At 42.1% G+C, this 25,523-nt stretch overlaps 2 protein-coding genes across 5 annotated transcripts in view; one reads left to right on the forward strand and one right to left on the reverse strand.

Annotated features, from left to right (window-relative positions):
- Positions 1-76: 76 nt before the first annotated feature.
- The window catches only part of bltp3b (bridge-like lipid transfer protein family member 3B), a 49,841-nt gene continuing 24,394 nt past the window's right edge, over positions 77-25,523 (forward strand). For all 4 annotated transcript variants that reach the window (XM_033614525.2, XM_033614526.2, XM_033614527.2 and 1 more), the window contains exons 1-6: positions 77-445; positions 16,563-16,725; positions 20,648-20,686; positions 23,328-23,419; positions 23,714-23,903; positions 24,004-24,144. In XM_033614525.2, the coding sequence (XP_033470416.1) occupies positions 402-445; positions 16,563-16,725; positions 20,648-20,686; positions 23,328-23,419; positions 23,714-23,903; positions 24,004-24,144 (669 nt within the window). In that variant the 5' untranslated portion in view covers positions 77-401. The remainder of the gene's footprint in view (positions 446-16,562; positions 16,726-20,647; positions 20,687-23,327; positions 23,420-23,713; positions 23,904-24,003; positions 24,145-25,523) is intronic.
- On the reverse strand, positions 20,214-21,775 carry LOC117249129 (C1q-related factor-like). The gene has a single exon (XM_033614529.2). It carries the CDS (start codon positions 21,648-21,650, stop codon positions 20,916-20,918), a length of 735 nt encoding a protein of 244 aa, XP_033470420.1. The 5' UTR covers positions 21,651-21,775; the 3' UTR covers positions 20,214-20,915.

Genomic DNA, 25,523 nt, shown 5'->3' on the forward strand with positions numbered 1-25,523 from the left:
TTTCCGAGCAGACCCTGAACGCGTCATGACGCCCCGCCTAGACGCCGTGACAACAGACGCCGCTCGGCGGACGCGCTGTCCAGGTGTTCAGTGTATGATATTGCAGAGATCTGGACCGTTTTGAAGCTTTATCAGTGTATCTGCATGACATGGCCTAACGTGATATGCCTTGTCCACGAGCCCCGGCTTTCACTCGGACGCCTGAGATGCCGACTCTCCGCCCTAAGTCCCTCTTTTCTCAGAGAAATGAAGCGGGAACCCCGTTAAAATGAAGACCGACACGGGGATGAGAATTTGAGCCGTGTGTGTGTTTATACCTCGAAGTGGGAGAAGCTAGCGGTTAGGCTAGCCACCTAGCTCAGACACCCGGCGGCGGCTCTGATATCGGGATTTGCGCCGCCATGGCTGGGCTCATCAAGAAGCAGATCCTGAAGCATCTCTCCAGGTCAGTCCTGAAGGGTGTTAGCGGGCAGGGAGTGGAGAGGAAAGGACGACGGAGGGGATTCAGCTGTCAGGCAGACGTTAGCTAGCTATCACCATCATGTCAGTTATAACGTTACAAAAACGGTTATCTCTCCTCTGAACATTGACTGAAACGTTTCCTTTTGTGGTTTACTAAGATACCTCACATCCTTGTTGTCTGTCAGACTGTCAGCTGCGTATTCAGTTGACGTAACCCTCACTGACCCGGGACGTGGCTACTAGCTGCTAACATGCTAACAGTGGAGGTTGGGTAGTAAAGGGCTAATCCCTCAGCACTTGCTTTAGCTGGTTGAACCAGTCTAGTGGTTGAGTCAGATTGTTAAAACCAACAATCTCAGCCTTCCCCTCAAGGCTAATAATCATTCAGGTTATTGGTAGTTTATGAACACACTGCCAGCAACATACATCACATAATTATGCCATGACTTGACTCTAATTTGACTTAAATATTTAGATAATTGTGGCTGTAGAGGTGTAGGGTTGTTTACACGGGGTTAAACCCTGCTTATCTTGTCTTTTCACCACTGTGCCTCCTGATCAGACATCACACATCCTCAACACACACAATCATTCAGAGAGGGACATTTACTACACTCTGACCCTCATCAAACATATTTGACAGCATTCAGTGGCACCGGTAATCACCCTGTTATGTAGCTTGAGATAAATGAACCTAATATTGGTTCAGGATCTGTTTACACTTGCTGTGTAAGGCCCCATTTATTTTAATGTCTCACCGTTATGGGCAGCATTCAGCTCTACCCGCTTCACATGCATTATTTATTGTTTTCCACTGTCCCTCAAGGGACTTTCAATGGACTACTTCCTTGTTTTGTTCCAGGGGGAGAGCTTGTAACACGCAGCGCTGTTTTCCTCCCTGGTGCTAACCTGCCACTGACCTATACCAGAGCACCATCAAACAGTAGCATGTATTGAATAGTAATGGCAGTGCCTTAAACTCAAAGGTGGACGGGGCTAACATGGAGTATAAGAAATGACAGCTGTCACATTTATACTGCAGCTCACAGCTGACTAAGTCTTTGAGAAGCTCATCAGTATGCAGGTCGACCTGCTTGTGTTCTTGAGAAAAAAAAGATCTTCCTGCTCGGTGAGGAAAGTCTTTGTGACGACACCGGTGTTATTAATTAGTTACTGGTTAATACCTTAATGGTGCTTAGGATTGATTTGTCCTTCATCTTCTTGCACAATGCCATTTGTCTGCAACACACGGCCAGTGAGTGGCGTGCCCTTCATCGTCCTAGTACTCCCAAGTTGTGTATGCTTGTGCTCTGTGTGTGCATAAGTGTGTGTGCACATGACTGTGCATGCCCTCAGCAGCATTAGCATCAACGCTGACAGGAAATGGCTAGAAGACTTAGTGATGTCATCTGTCTTTGGGCTTGTCATCTGATCTTCTTTGCCCTGGCCTGATTGGTCCGGCACGGAGTGGAAGCTGACCTGTCTGACAGCTGGCCAATCCTGCGCTGTCCGGTGTAGTGATGTCATGATAGAAGTGCTGGTGTCAGAAAGCCAGATCTGCATCACCTTACCTACCTCACTATGTGGCTGTAACTAGACTATCAGTGTGATGTATGCTTGGATGATTTAGCTCGAGGATGGGTGAAAGAATTTGTGTGCGGAGATGCTGCCTCGTCAGCGCGGGCCAGGAATAGTTCGCCATGCTGGCTAGATTATTCATACACACTGTAGGTGTGCTTACACAGCTACAGGTTATGTTGTGGGTGTCAACACTGTCAGTTCAGCCTCCATGCTTAATGGTTGTAGAGGACACAGGTCTGTCCAATACTGTCTGTGACCAGGACGAGCCTGTTAGAGTGAGGCAGCACCATCATCTTTACAGCTCATTGAGTCAGAAGCAATGGCTGTTCCTCCTCCGGCCAACACATGTGCACTGAGGCATGCACAACATATTAGACTAGGTGAGGGGGCCTTTTTGTACAATGTGAGCTGTTAGACGCAGCATTGTTTGTGACTTTTCATGTGCAAGAATGAGTTAATATTAAGTGACGTGGCTGAGTTGTTGGTGTGCATTTGTTTGCCTGATGTGCAAGGTTATTTATGAAGAAGGTCGAACTATAGCCCCCTGGGAGTGATGAGGTGACAAGGTGTGTGTTTGTCTGCATCACAGACAGGTTCAGATTATTGACAAGACACTGGCTCACATCCAGACTGAGACAGAGCTCCTGTTACACATACAGATACACACACATAAATGGACAGAGAAATGGCTAAAAACAGTTACTCTTTATTCTCTTTTCTCCCCCATAGAGATAGTTTCCCTTCCTTTCACAGAGAGCTTGATGGGTCAGGCTCAGCTGGTCGATATTTTGACACCAGAGCTTAATTGCAGGTGTTCAAGTTGAAGAATGAGACTCAAGAATGAGACTCGAACTTTCTAGCGATGACTGGTCTTGGCAAAAATAATGCATTACCAGATGGAGTGCTGTAGATGGAGGGAGACTTGGATTGTCTTACTTTCTTCGTTTCTACGTTTTTCCTCTACCCTTCCTCTCCTCCTGCTCATTAGCTGCTAAAAATGTGGTACACTGACTTTGTCAATTTTAAATAATACATAATCAGTACTGTGAAAATCATCACTGAGGCAAATGCAAACAATAGAAAAACTGTAACAGTGTGGTAGGTTTGATGCAGCCTCTAAGCCTAGGAAAATACAGCACTTATATTACTATGATAACCAAAATGTAAGACGATATCTAGTCTCATATCATGATATCGATATAATATTGATATATTGCTCTGCCCTAGTCGATTTAAATGTCTGAAAATGGTAAAGGGCATTTTCCCAAAGCTCAAGGTGACATGTTCAGACGTCTTGTTTATCAGAAAAACGGCTCACAATCCAAAGATATCCAAATTAAAAAGATTTAAAGCAGAGAAAAGCAGCAATTCACATTATTGAAGCTGGATACAATATTAAGAATGACTTAAATCAATTGATAGATTTTCTAAATAGTTGATCAAGTTATTGGTTAATGACACATCTATTTCAGCGCTAAATATGTTGATAGCGAGATGGAAACATCAGTCCTTCCTAAAAGCCATCTAAAATGTCGCAAGAAGTTATTTTTGTTTTGACGGAGCCCCAAAAATGTTACCTTATTTATCAGGTTTGCATCCTTAAAATGTATTTTTGCTTTAAAATGATCCCTGTCTACCCACTATTCAAAGGGACAGTTCACCGAACTATCATAAATACATATTTTTCCTCTTACCTGTAGTGCTTCCTATCAGTCTAGATTATTTTGGTGAGAGTTGCCGAGCGTTAGAGATGTCCTTTTCTTGAATAAAATGTAACGAGATGGCATTTACTCAAGATAATCCACAGACCTTGTTGTGAGAAGTTTAACGTAGGAACTATTTTCTCTCTACCGAACTACACCTCCGGGTCGCGGGGGCAGCAGCCTCAGCAAAGAAGCCCAGACAGTCCTCTCCCCAGCCACTTCCGTCAGCTCTTCCGCGGGAACCCCGAGGCGTTCCCAGGCCAGCCAGGTGATGTAGTCCCTCCAGCGTGTTCTGGGGCGGCCCCGAGGTCTCCTCCCGGTTGGACATGCCCGAAACACCTCCCAAGGGAGGCGTCCAGAAGGCATCCTTACCAGATGCCCGAACCACCTCAACTGGCTCCTCTCGATGTGGAGGAGCAGCAGCTCTACTCCGAGTCCCTCTCGGATGTCTGAGCTCCTCACCCTATCCCTAAGGCTGAGCCCAGCCACCCTGCGGAGGAAACTCATTTCAGCCGCTTGTACTCGCGATCTCATTCTTTCGGTCACTATCCAGAGCTCGTGACCATAGGTGAGGGTTGGAACGTAGATCGACCGGTAAATTGAGAGCTTCGCTTTCTGGCTAAGTTCCCTCTTCACCACAACGGACCGGTTAAGCGCCTGTATCACTGCTGACGCCACCCCAATCCGCCTGTCAATCTCCTGCTCCATCCTACCCTCACTCATGAACAAGATCCCGAGATACTTAAACTCCTCCACCTGAGGAAGGACCTCCCCCCACCCGGACCCGGATAAGCGGAGGACGACGAGTACGAGTACGAACTACACCTGCCAACTGTATCACCCCACAGAAGGAAGCGTGCATCTACTCATGGACGAGAGGTTCGTGCTTGTAACAGCGCGAAATATTAATGGCATCCTCCTTGGCTGAGCTGTAACGTTAGCTAGCTTAGTGGTGCCAGGTGAGCTAGCAGTAGATGCACACATCCTTCTGCGCGGTGATATGGTTGGTGGTTTTAGTTAGGAAGATAGAAAATAGTTCCTACATGAAACTGCTCACAACAAGGTCTGTGGATTATCTTGATTTACCGGGACATGGTTTCTGGAAGGAGACATTACGGTTGAGTATTTCAAATGCATTTTTTTGGCACTCTGAGCACCACGAGCTGAGTGTCATCTAGTTCCATCATATTGGAGTGAAGGCAGACATCTCTACGGCCGATATTTCCAGCACTCAGCAACTCACACCAGAACAATCTAGATTGATAAACAGCACTACAGGTAAGAGGATAAATATGTATTTTTGGCATAATCAACATCCTCAGTCACAGGGGAATGTAAAAGTCTTGAGTGGTGGAGGGAGATAAGCTTGATGTGCATAAGACGAAACTGTTGATGGAGAAACGTACACAGAATGAGCACCTGAGAATGAAAAGATTATCACCACCTTCTAATGGAAAGAGTGCACGACCTGGGAGATTAGGATTATAGTCAGGCTGGTATTCAAGGTCCATTTTTGGGGTTAAGTCAGGGCGTTATAGGCGAGTTGACACGATGGTTCAGGCACAGCCTCGCTCACCTCTCCTCTTCCTTTTTCTGTATCATTCAAATCCACTACTCAGTTTTTATGCTGCCTGTGGTGCTTTACGCATTTTATCACATGTAATAAAGATGATGCATTTGGTTTTCGGAATAATCTTAGGACCTCTGACTGATCCCGCAGGAATTTCATCCATTAAATTTTCAATCAGTAAAGAGGAAACGGGTTAGTTAAGGGGGAACTATTTTCAACCCTGAGTCAGCTGAGGTTGAACACAAGTTTTAGGAATGTGCAATCAATACGTGCACATATCTGTTCTGAGATTTAGCACCCATTGCGGTGTGAGAGAGGAGATAATTTCTACTCCTGTTTGTCATCACGAGCCTTTGTATGTCTCTTCCATCCTGCAGCAGCTCTGCGATGATGCACCATAGTGATGAACTCTACTATTCCCAGTGTTATCGCTCACTGCTGGTGGGAAGGCTATTATGGCATGAGTCACGACTGAGTGCCGAGCTGTGCGTGTCTCATCAGTCTGCGTAGTTGTGAGGTACTTGTGTGCCTTTCTGTAGGTGTGACATTTGACCAGGGTCCTTACAGACCTTGGCATCCTCTGCTGCCATGTAACCGGTGTCTTGGATCATTTTCTCCTTCACGCTGAGCTTTGCGTCGTCTCCACAGGGTCATGAATATTCCAGGACTCTTGGGCCTGAGCTGCCAATATAAACTTGCTTCACTTCGACAGGTTGTGTGTGGAGGTGTTTTGTAGGAGTTTGTGTACAGATGTAGATATGTGTGTTTTTGCACTGGTGCTGCCATGTAGGTTACGAAGTAATCCCTCTTGATGATAACTGTGAGATGACACAATCTTTTTAATAACTGTTCTGTCAGTATCAGCACAGGGCAGAATCATACAGCAGGAAAGCTGAGACATCAACATGTTTGTGCCTTTTCACAGCATGATATATGCTCTTATCATTGCCAGCAGTATATTGTGTAAGAAAGCAGCTTTATTTTAACTGAGGTATGTAACACATACAGCTTTTTCATTAGTATAAGCATGTGGCTTTGTTTTATCACAACTTTACAACTTTAAAAAGTGATTTGTTGCTGCACTGACTATGATATTTTTTCTATCTTGTGCGCAGAAGATATGGATCATCAGCTTGAGAGCTGAAGTTATGCTATGCAGGATTGCCGGTTACTGTTTGTAAACATGCACACTAGCGAAAGTGAAAGTAAAAGCCAACCCCAAATTCACCCTTGTTTGGCATTTTGCCTTGCTTTATTTTTTGGTGCATTGCCTTTTGGATGTGTGCTGGCACCTAGTCGCTACCTTTGGCTGCAGCCTCCCCTGAGTGCTGTGGCGGTACACGCCCATAAATGCCCCGAACACAACCAAATAAGAGCAAAGTAAAAAAATACAGGAAGAGGGCAGAGTCTCCACAGAAAAATACATCACCCCACACTTTTAGTGGGTCATTAGTAGCGGTAGGAATCACCGGAGGCCACCTGATGCAATATTATCGCGATGCTTGGATCTTGATACAATATCATTGCGATTGTGCTGAGTATTGCGATATATATTGCGATTTATTACTGTTTTTCACCTGCGAATTAAGGACAAACTTTGTCAACATCTGTTTTCATCTAATAACATAAAGTTTTCAGTCTGTTCATCTCTCCTCTCTCAGTTTTATTGCAGCAACATGTGGCCTATCTAATGGAGTCAAAAAGCAACAAACTTTATTGTTTAGTAGACACCCAAGAGTTTAACTTGATTGCAATATTAATAATTTACATAATTTAAAAAATCGGCGACTGTGTATCAAGGCAATATATTGAAAAATATTTATTTTTTTCCCCCAACCCATAGTCATAAGTGATGATTTACAGGGATTACTTCTGTATGAGTCTAGACATTGTTTTTTAGGAAAATTCTGCACAGTATGCAGCTCCCAACGTCATGTATACACAATATAAAAAGTATTATGGCTCAGTCTTGGGACTTTGGGGACTCCATTACATGATAACTGGCAAATCAAATCAAATCGAAATCGTTAAGTTCTTAGAATACTGTCAGGGAAAACTTTTTTCAAAATCCTACTTTTCTAGTTTCGGTGTATTTACTCACTAAAATCACCTTAACAGTGTCTTCTCAGTGTTCAGCTGAGAGAAGAGATGAGTTGATTAGAATTTTTATAAGCTCATCAAAGTCACCTTTAGTTACTGTCTTTCGCTTGCAGCAGTAAGATGTTTTACGAGCAACAGAGAATGAGCTGCAGACTTTTTTGTGCAAGATGAGCCAGGTTGTCCTACAGTGCCTTGTTGCTGTAGGTTGTTTGAGCAATATACAACCCAAGAGGAAGACTGCTACCACGTATTCCGGTGTTTTGGATTAAAATTGAATTTATATCTTTATTTACAGCTAATATTCTCTTAAAACATGGAGGAATTGAACATTAATCAAAGACGAGGCAGTAAAGGACAGTGCTCTCTGTAGGAACACAAGTTTTGTCTTTGTAAGATGCAAATATAACGTTATTTATCAGGACGTCAAGGCTCTAATGGTGAAACTAGAGATCTTTTTAATGGTAAATGGACTGCACTTGTATATCGCCTTTCGAGTCTTCCGACCATTCAAAGCGTTTTTACACTACATGTCACATTCACCCATTCACACACTGGTGGCCAAAGTTACCATACATGGTGCCACCTGCTACTCAGTAACCATTCACACACACACACATGGATGGAACAGCCATCAGGAACAATTTGGGGTTCAGTATCTTACCCAAGGATACTTCGATATGTGGACGGGAACTGCTGACGACCCACTCTACCTCTGAGCCACAGCCGCCTGAATATTAGTAGAGCTGCACAATTAATAAAAATATTATTAAAATTACAATATGGCCAAGTGCAATATTCAAATCGTAGGAGCTACTGCAGAGCTGCCCTGGCCTACAAATCAGCTTGTTTGTCACAGACCCCAGTAAAATCACATCATCATCATCATTTTTGATTTTTTTTTTTCAGTGACCATACCCACTGAAATTCAACTAATATTGCAATCACAATATCTGTTATTATCAGTATATAATTTAGTGTGTTAATAATGCAGTGACCTACATGATTTTTTTTGTTAAAGTGCCTTTATTATGAAAACATCATAACCAAATTCATTGTAATATGTAACTTGTTGCACTTAGATAAATGTATAAATGCTAAAAAAAAGCATTTATCTTTTCTAATTGAAATTCTTCTGGCTTCGTTGCACTTCTGAAACCAAACCAGCAGCCTTAGCATTTAGTAACCCTTGATCAAATCACTTATTTTATAGCTACATCAATAAAAGACCAGAAAGAGCTGCCAGTAAAGACATCTGGACTTTGTTACATGCTCTTATGAAATACAAAATAAGCTACATAAGCAGGACAGTTGGGTCTAGCAGAAAGTTGTAAAAGGTTCATGATATCCACCTTTGGCTTTTTTGCTTTAAAAATTATGAAAATTACATTGTCCGATCATCAAAATAGTTGCAAATTAGTTTTCTGTCGACCAAGTAATCGATTAATTGACTAATCGTTGCAGCTCAAAGCAAAACATGATATTATTTAATGTGAATATTGGGCAAAGCTGGTTGACAATGCCAATCGGTAATTAAGAAAAGGTTAACACATGTAGGTGGTTGTTGTTTTTAGGTTGGGGTTTTTAAGGTTTCCATTTGATTTCCCAACACACCCACACTGTGGGCAGTCAGCCGGCAGACACTGTGGGCAGTCAGCCGGCAGACACTGCAGTGCTGCTCTCCTCTAACAGGAGTGCAGTAAAGGAATAAAAAACATTTATTTCTAACAATCGATTAAAATATATATGGAAATCTACTTTATTGGATTAAATTTGATGATCTTATATAGAACATTAACGGGGCTTGTTTTAAAACGAAGTCAGGTGACCACCATCATGTAAGACAAATAAGCGGAGGTCTTTAGTAACACTTAAATTGTCTTAGTTGGTCACATTTACCACAGTTATCATGAGTGCTTCAGTGGCTGTTTTGGTTTTCTCAGCTGGTCTCTAACTGATAATAAAGTGCCTTGATACTCATTACACTCTACTCTTGTCACTGAATGAGCAAGTGAAGGATTTAGAGGCCAAATTAAATGTCACATTCTCCATTTTTGTTCTCAAGCCAAGTCTGCTGCTTGAACTGGCACGAAAGAATGTGGTAACATCCCAGATCCCTCTCTTCTCCTGAAAACCACACTCCTAAATCCGAGAGGAGCACCCTGACGACGTCTCCTCTGTTTCTTTCTTTTTAACTTAAGTTTCTGTGTCACCCTGTCTGTCTGTCTCTTTGTCTTTATTTCTGTCTTTACGTTGCCACAGTCTCGGTTGCTAAAACAAGCCGGTCGTCTGTTTGAGTCACTCTGGCCGTCTTCCCTCAGGCTGCTAGCTTGTTGGCACTGATGTCATCAGGCTGCGCCACGAATGCAGCATCAGGGCAGGAAAAAGTTTCCATTTGCAGGATTCACAGCCATCAGCATTTGAAGAGTGGCGGACTGAAGTCTGCACTCTGTGTATTTGTGGTTAAGGGGAAATGTTCTAAGATCAGCAAACTGTTACAGACATCTTTAAGTTGATTTACACACAAAGTTTTTGCTTAGTATTATTTTACGTAATGATGTTTATTTCATCATGATTAATCTGGATCTTTTGAAGCACGGTTGCATGAGGTATTTATCCATAGTCAGTGAATGTTACTTACAGTAGATGTCAGTCGGCATGCCACTAGTTTGAAGAAGCAGACAGAAGAACTGCCACAGAAGCTAAGCAATGTAATGCTGTGGGCAAAGACAGAATATTTTCACCACTTAACCATCCTGTCTGACAGCGATATCCAACAGGAAACTGAAGCTGTTACATTTCTCTCTTTAAAGCCAGAATTCATTGAGGAAAAAATAGTAATTTAACATCACAGAACCATCAACTACTTTCTTTTCTTTATGATGAGAAATGATTCAAATTTGTGTTGATTTTGGTTAAGTTGGTACATGGCAGTTCTACACATCAAATGAGACATTCAATCTTGACAAACAAAAATAAAATACAATACAAACAGGGTAATAGAGATCCATATAAGAGAGGGTACAGCACCAGTCCCAGTCTGCCAAAAAACAGTCAAAATAACAAAATGAAATTTGAATAAACAAACATTAAAGCCAGAAGACAAAACAAAAATGACACTTCCAGGCTTCTAGACAATGCAAAATGATTCCTAAAATCCCCCCAGATTGGTCCTTGAGCATGGTTACTCATCCAAGGTAACACAGCTAGGTAAAGCAGTGAAAAGATTTTAAATACAGCACACAGTTAAACTAATATTAATGTTTTTAGGTGGCTGACATACATTTTGCTGCTGCCCTTCCATAGCAGTACATTTCTTAGCTTCTGTGTCTGTGTTCCTGTTTGCTTTTCTAAACTGGTGTCATGCTAATCTGACTATCGATAAGTACCTCATACAACCCCACTCCAAAAAATCTCTTGACAAAAAGGACAGCACATGAGTAATGGGTTAAAACAAACTTCACAGGGAGGAATGTGGGCATGGATTTTTACTGTTGAGTGGTTAATTTTGCATCTGACAGGCAGACAGCCCCCCTCTCCAGCCTGTAGTTAGTCCTAATCTCTTTATGGGCCTGGTTTTGGTCCGGTGAGCTCGGCCCTGCTGACTGGAATAATGGTTGACAGCAAGAGGGGAGGAGATGAAAAGGAAAGATGACTGCGTGTGAACTTAATACCCTCTGCCTCTCGCTGTGGTTCTCAGTAACGAGTGGGATCTGTCTGTGTGAATTAGCTTATTAGTGGCGTTGATATTAGACAGCGGATCAACAACATATTATTACAGTGTTGGTTTATTTATGACTTAGGAAGAAGGGGAGAGGAAGCGAGAGGTGGCCCAGGGGAGGCCGAGAAGCCAGATAAGGAGCGAGTGAAGATAGCTGGCTAGCTGGTTGATACTTGATCAGCAGCAGGAATGAATATTTCACTGCTCACAAGACTGAGATACTCCAGCAACAACACCCACCTCTCAGAGACAGACTGTGTTTCTGTCTTTCTGAGTGTGCGTATGCCCACGTGAGAGCGTGTGCACATAATATTATCTGTGTTTTGTTTGTGAGAGTGTTTTTTTTTTTTTTTTGTCTTGTTCCCTGTTCCACTGTGCTGAGTCTCTGTTTATGTCTGCTGCTGCCGCTGAATAATTTACAGGTTACATGTTGAATTAGAGACGAATCTAACACTGCGAGGAGAAGGTGTTGAGTGGAAAGAAGCTGGAGTTTGACGGACTGAGATCATTTAAAATCGTGGGTAGCTGAATCATAAAGCATAGCTCATGGGGCAGTTTCTTGCACACTGCAGATACTGAGAGTCTCTGTGCACCTTGCTCCGTCTTCCATCAGTGAAGACTATCAGACTATCAGAACAAAAACCTTTTGTCTCTGAAAATATCCAGTTACTGAGTGGCTCCGTAATCATACATCACCACGTCTAATGACTAACAATGCAAATGGTTGTTGTTAGTCTAATGGTAATGCAAATGGTAATGTTAGTCTAATGACTAACAATGCAAATGGTGCTGCACCAGGGTTTATTTCAGGATTGATAGTGGGGAACAATCTGAGCTTCACTGGTGCTCAGGTCATGGCATAATCAATCCACATAAATATCCACATTAATTACAGTTTATCGACGACATTATGAAATGCAGTGTTTTCACTATCAGTCATATAAACAGCGTAACTCAGTCACGGTGGGCTGCAGAGCTTGGGTAGGCAGAAATCTGGAAAAGGGCAGAAGAGAAAAAGGCGGAATTTGAAAATACACCCTCTTCCTGCAGCTCTTGCCTCTCTATCGTAAGCCCCTCCCACCAGATGACCACAGGCATATGCATATACACTTCATACAGTAACCTAGTGTTTCCCATACATTCATTTATTCAATATTATTTCATTGCAGACCTGCATGCAGCTCATTTGCTCAGCCCCTCCTCGCCGTGCTCTCTCTTTGTTTATCAGACCATAAATCTTGATACAATTTAGCCACCCTACAGTCCCTCCATCTCTCCCCACCCCTGTCGCCTGCTTCCTTAGAAGGAGAACAGGAAGTAGCTTGGGAGACAGACCTTTGGTTGGCAGTTGTAGCTGCTGTAGTGTCCAGCAGCAGTGCCTGGTCTAACCTGTGTAAAGGCAGCAGCAGAAAGTTTGTAGATCCTGCAGGGGAGTCAGGGTCTCCTGGAGCTGGGGTGTGTACCTGTGGGATCTGGGTTGCTATGGCAGCTGACTGGGGTCTGTTTCTGAAGCTGCAGCCTGCTCTCCCCCTGGGTAGGTGGTTCATAGCAGCAGGGAGTGAGGGGGAGGTCACACTTAGATTTGAGGCTCTGTCTACCATTGGCTACATAAATGTGAACTTGAAGCCACAGCCGTGAACCTTAAGCTCTGGTTAGCAGAAAGCTCAAATATTAGCAACATTTTCTCTCCTTTTCTGAAACACGTCACTTATATTGACAAAGGTTTTATTACGTTTATTGTTGGACTCTAAAATTAGACTCTCCTTTTGATAAGTCGTCCTCCTTGTTTGGGTTGCTTTGCAGTGTAGGCAGTTGTTGCCAATATTGCAATAGCAACTTTGTCTGCAGGATTCTCAGCCATTGAATCCGACTTTTACAGAAGAGATATGTACGCTTAGCTTTATTTGAAAAACAGCCAATAGGAGCAACCTCTCTCTGAAATTACCCATGATTGGCCAAAGTCTTCTGTCACTGGCTAGTTAGTTTTCCCTTAAATAACTTGTATTACAAAATACTCAAAGTTTATTATGGGATTTTTGCCCAGTGACGCCAAAATTAAACTGCCTACTCAACTTTAAAGCCACAGCAATCCCTGGTCTTGAGGTACCATACATATAGAAAATATTCCATTAAATTCCACATAGTAGGGTGTACAGATTTGAAATTAGGGAACTTAAAGCACTGGTATCAGATAGGTACAGTGTTTCAACAGGTACAGTAGCCCTCGGGTTTCGGTATCAGGAAGTTGTACGTGTGCTTCCCTATTTGATATCCAATTGTTGTTTGACTGTTTTAAGATGGGTGTGGTCTGAGCAAGGGAGCCAGAAAAAGGGGGCTACTTTGCGCCTTTGGACGATAGTAGTTCAGAGTTGCTGGTTGCTTTGTCGTGGCTAGAGTAATCCCATTTTAAGATTGTCTGTAGTAATGTAATGTTTTGGGAGCTTGGTGTTTAACCTCAGGGCTGTTTTTGTCTTGTTTACTTATTCTATATTCATGATGTAAATAGTAACTTTGATGATATTATTTTGGCAAAGTTCTTGCATGGTTTCTTCTGCCAGGACAAAACTAAACACTGATATGTTTGAGACATTCGGCTTGTTTCGATAGTTTGGAAAAAAAGTGTTTCATGAAACAAATATTGTGGAATATCCTCAGATAGATGAGAGCTGGAGCATTCTTCCAGACCCTACCTCAGCATCCTAGATAGGCGGCGGACGTACAGCAGGTGGCACATGTCTAACACATGTCTGAGATAAAAAAACAACTAAAGTCATCAGAAATTAAAGACATAATGAACACCATTGAACTGATACCCATTGCTGTTATGATCTGAGCACAGTTGCACACATTCCTCACAGCGTATACGTATCTATGTTAGTAGGACGCTAAAATACTAAATCTTGAGTCTGCTGTCTTGGCCGTGATAATCAGGTCACTCTGTCAGTAATGTGTGTTGGTTGTGAAACTCGGAGCTTTTATCCGGCCCTGTTTATAGATAGACGCATGATACTGTAAGTGTGTGAGAGATTAGCAAGGTAACAAGATTAAGCCTATAGCGTACTGCATATGTGTGTGTTTAAAAGTATGTGTTAACACCACTGCCACCAGTGGCAGTGGTTCCCAACCTTTTTCCTTAACGTACCCCTTTTCTCTCATTAAATAAAATGACAACCCCTAACTAAGTGACATATGATGTTTCATATTAAATTTAACTCAGAACAGTAACAGTGCAGAACAACTGATAAATTGTATAATTAACCCTAATCGTGACCGCAATAACAGATTTGTAAATGATATAAATAATAGATTATATCCTGTGAATATTACATCAGAGATGACTTTTTATACGATTCTCTGCTGTATTATGTTTATTGAAATAGTGAGATATAGCCCTACTATATATTTTTTGATATTATTGCAACACCCCTTAAAGTCAAGAAGGACTAACAACCCCCCATGAGGCCTTTGCAACCCGTACTTGAGAACCCGTGATACAGACTAAAACCAGGAGGGTGTACTAGGGCTGTACCAAATATTAGTTTTTGGGCATCAAAGCTTCAGTGAGACATATCCACAAAGAATCAAAGCTTTGAAGCTCCAGTTTTTGGTCGACGCACCTAAAATAATGTGAAGGTTAGCCACTTTGTGAGCATGCAGGTCGCAATAATTTTTTCCATAATAGCTAGAAAAAAAGAAAACTTTGCAAGATGGCAAACTGTTAATAACAGTTTTCAGGTTAGCTCATTGCAGGTTTGTTAGAAGCCAGTTTCCTTCAACTTTCTGGGGGTCATGTTTACAAATTTGAACCTATTCAAGATACTTGATTTTTTTTTTTTTTTTAATCAGTTAGCCTGTCGTGTGTGGTCAATCTGTCCCAGCTTATTACAATCGATGTTGATGCATAATGATTAATGTTATGACAATATATTTATATTTGTAATAAAGCACAAATATGAGGTACTTTTACTTTGCTTGAGTATTTTAATCTTGTCACTTCCTACAACTAGTCTACTACAATTCAGACGGACATACTGTACTTTTTACTCCACTAAAATTATTTGACTTACTTCATAAATTAAGATTTTTGTGCACAAACCAAACGAAAATAAACAAGTGCAGCTGAAATGACAAGTTGACTGATTAAAAAAGTAATTGGCCACTTAATTTTTAATCGTGTAAGTCATTTTTAATGCAAAAAACATTTCATGGTTCCAGCTTCTCAAATAGGAAGATCTATCTATCTATCTATCTATCTATCTATTGGAGCATTCGAATACTCATTTGGACGTTGATTACCATGGCAATGATCGAAGCTTTGAAGCATTCAGGTCAGCCCTCAGATGGACAGACAGTATTGTGCACCTCTGCATGCCACAGGGTGAAGGCGCGTGTTGCTCTTGACAGACAGAGAATGTGAAATCAATACTATCCCAGACTGGTCCGTGGAAATGCACAGGTCAATATCCATTTAGTATCTGGCCCCTCTGCTAACTATTAACCAATAATCAAACTGTGAGCAAAGGCAGAAAACACTCAGGTCATGGACACTAAGTTTGTGTGTTCAGAGCTGTTTACTTAACTAAAGAGCAAATAGACTGAACTCACAGAATCACTACAGCATACAGAGACGATATATATACACACAGTGCTTTACTGAGCAAGACACTGAGGTTATAAATATCAATGTTGGCTCATACCTTTTAATGAAAGGTGATTGTTGGCACCTTATCATCCAATGCAGTGTGAGGCTTGAGTACACTTTGTCCTTGCTGTGAACACCATCCAACATGGATCTCACAAACTGCAATTATCCCGAGCGCCGATGTATAATATAGTGTCAGAGTAAGGTCTTTACATCACCACTGTACGATCCTGTCTGCTCTCTTTCTTTCTGTCTTAATCCTTGTACATTTGGGAGGGGTTTTTATTCAATATTAAAACTCAAACACACTATACCTTAAGTCTCTCTTCCTCCGTCATAATCAGATTAAGTGGTAACTATGCAAACAAAGCAAACAATTACAGTTAACAACAAAGTTTGAATTGAGTGAAAAACAGCCTTTATAGAGTATTCATTTCCATACTTGTATCTGGGTTAATTGTCTCATAGATGACTTCAACAGCAATGTATAACTCTAAATTATAGGCTCATTTTTGACTGTGCTATTATAAAGTTGTGGTGTTTTTTTCTTAAGTATAATTCCCTCTAAAATTAATGGTTATTGCCTGATATCCATGACAAACTATTTTTAAAACCACGCATTTTGAAAAACGATGCTGTGTGTATGTCGCATTGGACAGGCACCCCTCTGTGCCCATCACAGTTGGGGTTTGTTTGGCCGGCCCGTCGCTTTGCCAAGAACTTGTTTCTATAAATATTCCCAGGCTCAAACTCAAAGCTGCACTTCTTCTCATCTGTGTCTCGTAGGTTTGCTAAGAACTTGTCGCCAGACAAGATCAACCTGAGCACGCTGAAGGGGGAGGGCCAGCTGACCAACCTGGAGCTGGATGAGGAGGTTCTGCAGAGCCTGCTGGACCTGCCCACCTGGCTGGCCATCAACCGTGTGGAGTGCAACAAAGCCGCCATCAGGGTGAGGGACACTGTCTTGTTAGATTTTAAAGGAATAGTTGGACAGTTAGGGAAGTATGCTTTTTATTTACTCTTTGGCAGATAGATGAGAGTATGCATATCACTCTCATGTCTGTACATTAAATAGAAAGCTATAGCCAGCAGCTGGATAGCTTAGCTTAGCATAAAGACTGGAAACAGGAGGAAACATATCTTCATATCATGACTGACAGCAGGGCCTCAAGCAATGTAGTACTCCATGTAGTGCTCTACCCATGACTGCAATGTTGGGTTTTAACCAGTTAGTGATTCCCTTAATGGCTGTCACTGGGAGAATCCAAAGGATATGTAAGTGATTTCTGTTTCCAGTTCCCAGTAAACTCCCAGTAAAGCAACCTGTGCTTCATGAGGGGTCCATATTTTGAAAATGGAATTGAGAGCTAGAAACAACACATATTTTTACAGGTAGCTATGTGCCTGACTATTTCTTGGCCACTCACAGTCACTTCCTTCCCCAGTTGCCTGGCAACTCTGCTCAGAGCCAAGAAGTAGTCTGGCACGTAACCCTTTGTAAAACGGCGAATAGTTGTTTTTACTCTTCAGTTGTTTGACGGATTAAACAAACAAGATATGGCGTGTTAATTTGTTAACGTTGGAGGTGCTGGTAGGGGGATTATTTTCAGACAAAGCCAGGCTAAGGAGGTTAAAAAGAGGAGAAGTCACGGCGTCATATTGCATTATAACATTGGGGTACAACACATGCGCAAGTGCATTCTGATCTGCACTTGCCGAAAGGCTCAATAGCTGGCGTGCTATGGTAAAACAAGGTGGATGATTGATCTGGCACCAGTAGCAGCCTCTTTGAATAGCCTTGCCTGTTTCCAGTTTTTATGCTAAGCTAAGCTAAATGGCTACATGCTGCACCTTCATATGAGGTATCAACCTTCTTATCTAACTCTCTGCTCTAAAGCAGGTAAGTGTGTTTCCCAAAATGCTGAACTTTTGCTGTGAAGGTCCAGTGTGTAGGATTTAGTGGCACTAAGTGGAAACTGAAACTTCTGCTGTTTGCCAAGCATGCAGGAGAACTACGGTGGCCAACACGGAAATGTGAATGTCCCTATCTAGAGCCAATGTTTGGCTTGTCTGCTGTGGGCTACCGTAGAAATGACATTGCGGACTCTGTGGAAGAGGACCCGCTTTGTATGTAGATATAAAAGGCTCATTCCAAGGTAACAAAAACACAACAGTTCTTCATGTCAGATGATTATAAAATAATGAAAACATAGTATGAATATTATATTCCCTTTAAAATACACTCTGGACCTTTAAAGCTTTATTGCTCACAGGGTGTTGTTAAAACCAAAGTTCAAACATATGATTTATTACACTAAATTGTCTTAAGTAATGTACAAAACTGATTTACACATTTTCTTTTCAGGCCTAAATTAATAGAAGCTTAAAAACTGCTTAATAATTCTCTGTATATACGCAGACAGCCTGATGCTTTAATTAAGACACAGCGTAGAGACCTATTAACACCTATCTTGTACACGTCCAGTGAGTCTTCACACTACACACACACACACACACTGTGCTTGAGCTGTCTGATGCCCCCGATGTGGTCATGATGGTCAGCCAAGTGCCATGTATAACAGCATACTCTGACACACCCTGGAAACAGTGAATGGAGCCACTTGCAGTCATTTCCATCATGACTGGACTTTTATTCAGTCCAAGGTCCACTTTCCACCTCCGCATTTCCACCTCCAGCTAATTACTTCTCTCCATTCTTCCCTTCTCTTTCTTAGCACACATTTCATGTTTGAATTTCCATTTTGTTTGGTCACTACCCTTTCTTTGCTGTCTTTTGCTTAAATGGTCTGCTGGCTTGAAAGATGTAGCCTCTGGTATACTGCACTGTGTTTGCTGTGTCACTGTGTGTAGTACTAATGCAAGTGTTGCAACTATAACACCCACATCATTCACAGTGTGTGTGTGTTGAGCATCAGATTTCTCAGTGAACAGTGGAGCTGCCTGGCTCGGTGCATTGTTGTGTTTACTCAGAAAAAAAATACAGATGTATATCTCACTTCCTCACTCATTAGATCCGCTTCTCTTCTTCGTGTCTTCCTGTTACAGACGAGCTTTCATTTTAAAAGCCTGTCACACACTAATTAAAAGGAAATAAAAGTTGCTTTATTGAAGACTCACAAATATGTACACTAGTACAAACTGCAATTCATGTTTCTGCTCTGATGACTCAAAGAGACAGGCCTGAGCTAACACCCCCTGCTGGCACCTCTCAGAATTTCTACGACCGAGTCGGAGAAAATGTGTCTCTAATCCAATTAGAGACGCAAATCCTTGATTCTTGATTTATGACGTCTCAAAGAAGGAGCCGCTCCGTGGAGAGAACTGCAAGTGAACACGAGCATTTAATCTTTTTTTTTTTTTTTGCTATATAATTTGACACGGACTTGAATCAAGAGGCCGCATGTGGAGGATTAATGGGGCTCTGGAGCTGAATGGAACGAGCTGCCAGTCAGTCTAGACTCATTGATTTCTTTTTTTTTCCTTCCTTCATGTCTGAGCTACCTTTCCTGCTGTTTTGACTTGATTTAATTCTGTGGTATTTAATTTGTACATCCCATTGAATTGTGATGTAATTTAGCATTTTGGGAGGACTGAAAGGCCACATGTTTGCTATACAGTGGTGAAATATACATCCTAAAAAATAATGTGGAAAATTACAAGGGCAGATCAGTGTTAAGTATGCTTTTTAATGCTTTATGAAGGTCTGCCCAGAATGGCCTAATCAGCAGACACTCCCAGAATACATGCCAATGATTAGCTAGAGGTACTTGTACTAGAATATTTCCCCTTTATGTCACATAATACTTCTGCTCCACTCCATCTCACAGGGAATTTGCTTTTGCATTTGTCTGACACCTTCAGTTCCTTTTCAGATTAGTTTTGAACCATGCATCTACAGATGTGTTGATGTTGAGTGTGTAGTATAAACTTGAGGATGAAATGTTCCTGTAAGTGTTGAGAAAGTCCTTCTTCTTAAGCTGAATAAACAATTTAAAAACCCTCTTGGATCAGCTGTAAAATGCATCGTCACAAAGTTGAAACAGGGTGTGGTTTCCATTGTGTTGTAGTCAAGACCATCTAAATAGAGTCATGACCAAGAGCAGATTGTATCCACACCAAGACAAGACGGGGACTTTGAGGATTTGAGACCGCACCAGTGCGAGTCCCACACTGCGTGACACACTTTGGATAAAATGTGGAACATAAAAACCATATGCCTACCTCAAAATGAAATAAAACATTCCCATAAAACACCCACATAAAACAAACACAGATTCCTCCTGATTCACCTCTTTTAATGCCATATACATATACGTGTGTGTGTGTGTGTGTGTGTGTGTCTAAGTAAATGTACCATGAGAAATAAAGCATTGCAGAGGGGAATTTTATGTTTTATATCAGCAAACAAACACTAAGTAGCTGAAATCATCTTTATTCAACGCTCCGTTTTGCACAGTTGTGGTCCTGACAGATCCTAAAATACAATCCTGAGTCCTCTTTATCTGAGACCAAGGCGAGGCCAAATAAAAATGTGGTTGAGTCTGAGATGATACCTTCAGAAAGTAGTCTTGAGGCCGATCATTAGTACTACAACACTCCGATTTTACACGACAGCAATGCTACAAACATGATGATCTTTTAGAATATGATTTATTCCTGTCGATTAAACTACCCAACAGCATGTGAAGGGGTTAAAATCAACTTCTCCAGCAGTAAAAAGCAACATGGACATTATTGTAGCAGTAATATTAATCCAAAAACGTCACATATAGAATAGGAAAACACTGACAGAGAACATTTTAGTACTGTGAGGCTGAAAAGCTAAGTCACTGTTCTGTTTTCATTTACAGATACCATGGACAAAGTTAAAGACCCACCCGATCTCTTTGGTAAGTTTTACTCACTACAACAATGCAAAAGTCTTGATAAGGGTTTGTTTCTACATTTGCTGTCATATTTTGTCAGCGAGTCTTACAAATAATCACAAGAAATTAGCAAAAATCCTTCTGTTTTACAGTGTAAGAGGACAGATTAACCACTTGCCCTCCTAGTTCACCTATACCCCAAACCTCCAGTGTCCCCCCACATGTTGAAACGACACAGGCACGCTTTGGTTCATCACATGGTGAAGAGCAGGAATCCGCTGAAGGTGTTGTAGTTACCGCCGTCGTCATAGACCTGTCTTTTTGCCCAGAGCCTTACATACACGCTGTCTCCGGCATCAAGCTGCAGCACTACCGCATTGGATGCACTGTCGTTGTTATCGCTCCCTGTAGTGTCCCAGGTAAACACCATTGGCTGGCTGTTCATCATGAGGGCCAACACCGAGTTGGGCTCACCGGCATTGTTGTTGTACATGGTGTACCTGAAGTAGTACACCCCTCTGACCCTGGCGGTGAAGATACCAGTGGCAGGGTTGTAGCCACTGCCGATGTTGGAGATGATTTTTTGATATTTTAGTGGCATGTTCTCTTGAAACGGACCAACTGAGTCTCCCAAAGCAGCGGAGAAAGCCACCCTCGACGTGTTTGCAAATGTAACTGCTGCCAGTGCCTTCAGCTGCTCGGCCTGATCTTGGTTTGCCCTCTGGAGCTCCTCGACCTGGCTTTTGTAGGACTGCAGTTCGGCTCCAACGGTGGACATTTTCTGCATCATGGCGCTGAGGTTCTGCTCGAGCGTGCTCTGTGTGTGTGTCATGGCTGCCAGCTTCTCCCTCATGGCTGCCACCTCGCTGAGCATGGTGCAGGTGTCAGGTTGGCAGACTGCCATGCTGGTCCCAGTCCCCAGGTGACTGTTGCTCCCAATGCACAGGCTGCTGGAAACCAACGACAACAGCAGGAACATATGCTCCATTTTTCAACAGTCGTCTCCACAACCTGGATATTCTGTGTTTCCTCAAGCCTCACATATATATACTTCCAGTCCATGGTGTTTCGCAACGTTTGGCCCGCTGTTTTTATTAATGTGTAACTTAACCCTCCACAGCACAGCGTTGCCCTTGGGCAACAGTAACTTTTTTTTTTAAGCCCCATGCCCAGTACATGTGAACTTAAATGATGCCAACCAATCAGAGTGTTTTAAAAAGTATCAAATTTCAGTCCAATAAGATGTGGGAGTCACTTTCAAGCATGATTTGAAGGCGGAACATCATTTTCTGACGTGTGTATGTGTGTGTATGAAGTTGTAGATAAGGTTTTTGTCAGGATTTACTAGTTTAGACAAGTATTTTTTTTATTTTGCATGTTCAGAAATTAAGTTTTTCTTTTCGTTGCCTTGGGGCAATGTTGTGCGATAAGGGGTACTTCTTGAAGGAGACTTTGCTAACAGTGTGTTTGAATGTAATCTTACTATATAATTATGAAAACTCTGTCTGTCTGTGGGTGTGGGTGTTCCACGTTTTTCTCCTCACTGACTTGGTCAATCCATGTGAAATTTGGCACAGTGGTAGAGGGTCATGGGAGGATGCGAATGAAGCAATATTACATCAATTGGCCAAAGGGGGGCGCTATAGCAACTGATTGGAATTGCAAACTTTGAATGGGCATATCTCCTGCCCCGTATGTCGTAGAGACATGAAACTTTGCACAGAGATGCCTCTCCTCATGAGGAAGAAATTTGCCTCAAGAACCCATAACTTCCGCTTATATAGATTTTCCGCCATTTTGAATTTTTGAAAAACACTTAAAATCGATCTCTTCCTAGGAAGTTTGACCGATCTGCATGAAACTGGGTGCATGAAAGCTAGCTGTAAATGCAATAGTATTTTTTATTCCTATTGAATTTTACTTCTTTTAACACATTTTGACAGAAAAATGGATGATGTTGAATAATTTTCAGCATGTACCATCAAAATGTGTGCAGTCGAGGGTTGAGATCTTACAACATACCAAGGCAACACAGAACTATCACAACACTGTTTATCATCTATTTAGCACGAAAATCACAGCCACGGCAAAGGCATTGTATGAAAAGGCAGCACATTAGCACTTAGCTGAATCTGCCATTAGTCACTGTGCTGTAGAACACAATGTTATCACACCACCAACAATAGCAAGGAAATATTATACAACAGTGTGAAAAGGGAGAGTGGCTACTGTCTGAAGGTGATACGAACAGAGATAAAAGGCTGGTCGTGTCAAGAGTTTTATTAGTCTGAAAATGGCAACGGCATAATTCATGGAGTTTCAAGGTGTTGTTTCCTGCTACACAGGCTGCTACTTGTGTGTAAGTGAACAATATGTAGGCGGCTTCCATAACCGCAGTGATAAAGGGCTAAGCAGACAGCAACAAGCTGCTGGTCTACAGCTGCCTTGATCTGTTAGTTGGTGTCATTGTGTGTCTTTGGTGTTTTGAAGGGTTAGTTCAGATCCACCAAAGTCCCAATCTAACTGAACAATGCAGCGGTAGACCATTTCTGTCAAAGGAGTCTAGCTTTGAAGAGAGCATCGACAAGTTTCACTTTTAGTTCAGTTTTTTTTAATGAAGACCTTGGCTGTCGGTGGTAAAGTTAAGCCTGTGACTTGCTTGCAGACCCTGGATAAAGTGGTAATGGAGATGAGTACCTGTGATGAGCCCCGCCCCCCCAATGGCCCGTCTCCCATAGCAACAGCATCAGGACAGAGGTGAGCACTGTGGTTGTGTCTTTCGTCTGTGTGAATCTGAAACGTAAGGTTTATGTTCTGCATGATTCTTTGTTTCATTCTGCATATGTGGACATGACAAAAAACGTGAAAACCACTGACTCCACCAACCATGGTGTCCTTGTACTTTAGGTTCAGTGTCATTTCTTAAGTATTTGAACTTGTAATTATGTTCCAAGTCTGCTCCCAGTACAGACCAGTTGCTAGGCACTGCCTATCACCTTGTTAACCTATCTGTCTCTCCATCGTTGTCCACCTGTCTGTCACCCGATGTAGTGAATACGGCTTTGCTGAGAAGGTGGTAGAAGGCATGTCGCTGTCCATCAACTCCATCGTCATCAGGATCAGTGCCAAGGCCTTTAACGCCTCCTTTGAGCTCTCCCAGCTGCAGGTTTACAGCGTCAACACCAGCTGGAGCATCAGTGACCTGCGATTCACCCGCATCCAGGACCCCCAGAGGGGAGAGGTCTGTGCTTCTCTATTCTTTTTATTCTTCTAAGATGTTTCACACCCGGAAGGTTTGGCCAGGTTTTTATTTATCGCTCTGCCATCCCTGCTTGGTTCAGATCCTGACTTTCAAGGAGATCAGCTGGCAGATGATCCGAATCGAGGCTGACGCTATCCAGAGCGCCGAGCATGAGATGCTGAGCGCCCCTATTCGCCTCATCACCAACCAGTCCAAGATCAGAGTCACTCTCAAGAGACGGGTCAGCCATAACACACACACACGCACACACACACACACACAACCTTTATTTTTGTCACTTTATTTGGTATCACTTAACAGCAGCAGTTCACACAGTCAGCTTTGGTTTGGTACTTTTACAGAGAGATGCATCTTTTCAGCTTTTTACAATATAATTATAGAAAAAATTTAAACAAAAAAAAAAGGTGTTTCTGGGGAATATACATGTCTCACTTCTTCCAAATTTCCTCAAATTTAATTTTCTGCAGCCTTATTGAGAAGGTAATTCTTTCCACTACCAGGGGGGGATACCAGGGGCCTCATTTATAAAGCTTGCTTACGCACAAAACGGGGCTTGAAAGTGGCGTACGCCACTTCCCACGCAAAGGTTGTGATTTATAAAAATAAACTTGGCGGGAGAATGTGCGCAGCTGTAAGCAAACTCTGAGTCATGCGTGCGCACATTTTGGAGACACTGGGAAGTGGCGACGCAGACGGCGAGGTGGAGAAGTGGAGTCAGATTTTTATTGATGTCTCACACAAATTTAATGTCACGCTATATCCACCTTAGATCCACGTTATCATTGAAATTAAATCCAGCAGCCTTATTTTGCGCTTGGAGTGAGTGATAATTGTTTCATAAAAACATTGTAAAATCCAACTCAAATCCTGAATTGAAATTCTTTATAAATATGTATTTAATCTGCACTGCGTCTAATGTCTCATTGTCCACTCTGTGAGCGCAGGAGGGGGAGAGGACAGCGCGACTGCAAGGAATATATTTATTTATTTAGCTAAATATTTCCGGTGCATTTATCATGTCTCGAAATACAGCCAGTAAGCACAACCGTTACACTCATTTCATCAGCCCTACTCAGACAGGTGTGTGTCATGACAAAACCGGCATGAAGAAACGTCTTCACCTATTACACTTTCATCTTTGAATTGTATTTCAAATTACACATTGTATTTTGGGACAGGGATACCACTGGTTCATGCTGTAATTCAGGCCGGGTGTCTGATCAGACTAATTGCCACAAACATATAAATACTGCGGTGACCCTCGTGCGTAATTGCGCAAGATGGCACTGGCACATACTCCTTTTTGCCTTCACCTTTAATAAATGTGATTCTTTATGTCGCACGTCAATGTCAAACATCCTCAAATTTAAAATCAACACATTAACTACATGTTGGTAAAGGAGTAGAAATATTAGGTCTACCTTTAGATCAGACCACTTTTATAAATCAGATTATGTTTTGGCGCACACCATTTTCAGGTTTTGGGCGCACGTCAACTTTTAGTATGAATCCTAAGCACTCTTTTATAAATGAGGCCCCAACTCTTTACAAACGGGAGTCTGGCTTAAAGGAGCAGTGTGTAGGATTTAGTGACATCTA

Source organism: Epinephelus lanceolatus, chromosome 23, assembly GCF_041903045.1.
Source record: "Epinephelus lanceolatus isolate andai-2023 chromosome 23, ASM4190304v1, whole genome shotgun sequence".
Lineage (NCBI taxonomy): Eukaryota > Metazoa > Chordata > Actinopteri > Perciformes > Serranidae > Epinephelus > Epinephelus lanceolatus.

Bases quoted from the DNA above. Each gene is read 5' to 3' on its own strand.
- LOC117249129 (XM_033614529.2), bottom strand. From the start codon at position 21,650: ATGGAGCATATGTTCCTGCTGTTGTCGTTGGTTTCCAGCAGCCTGTGC.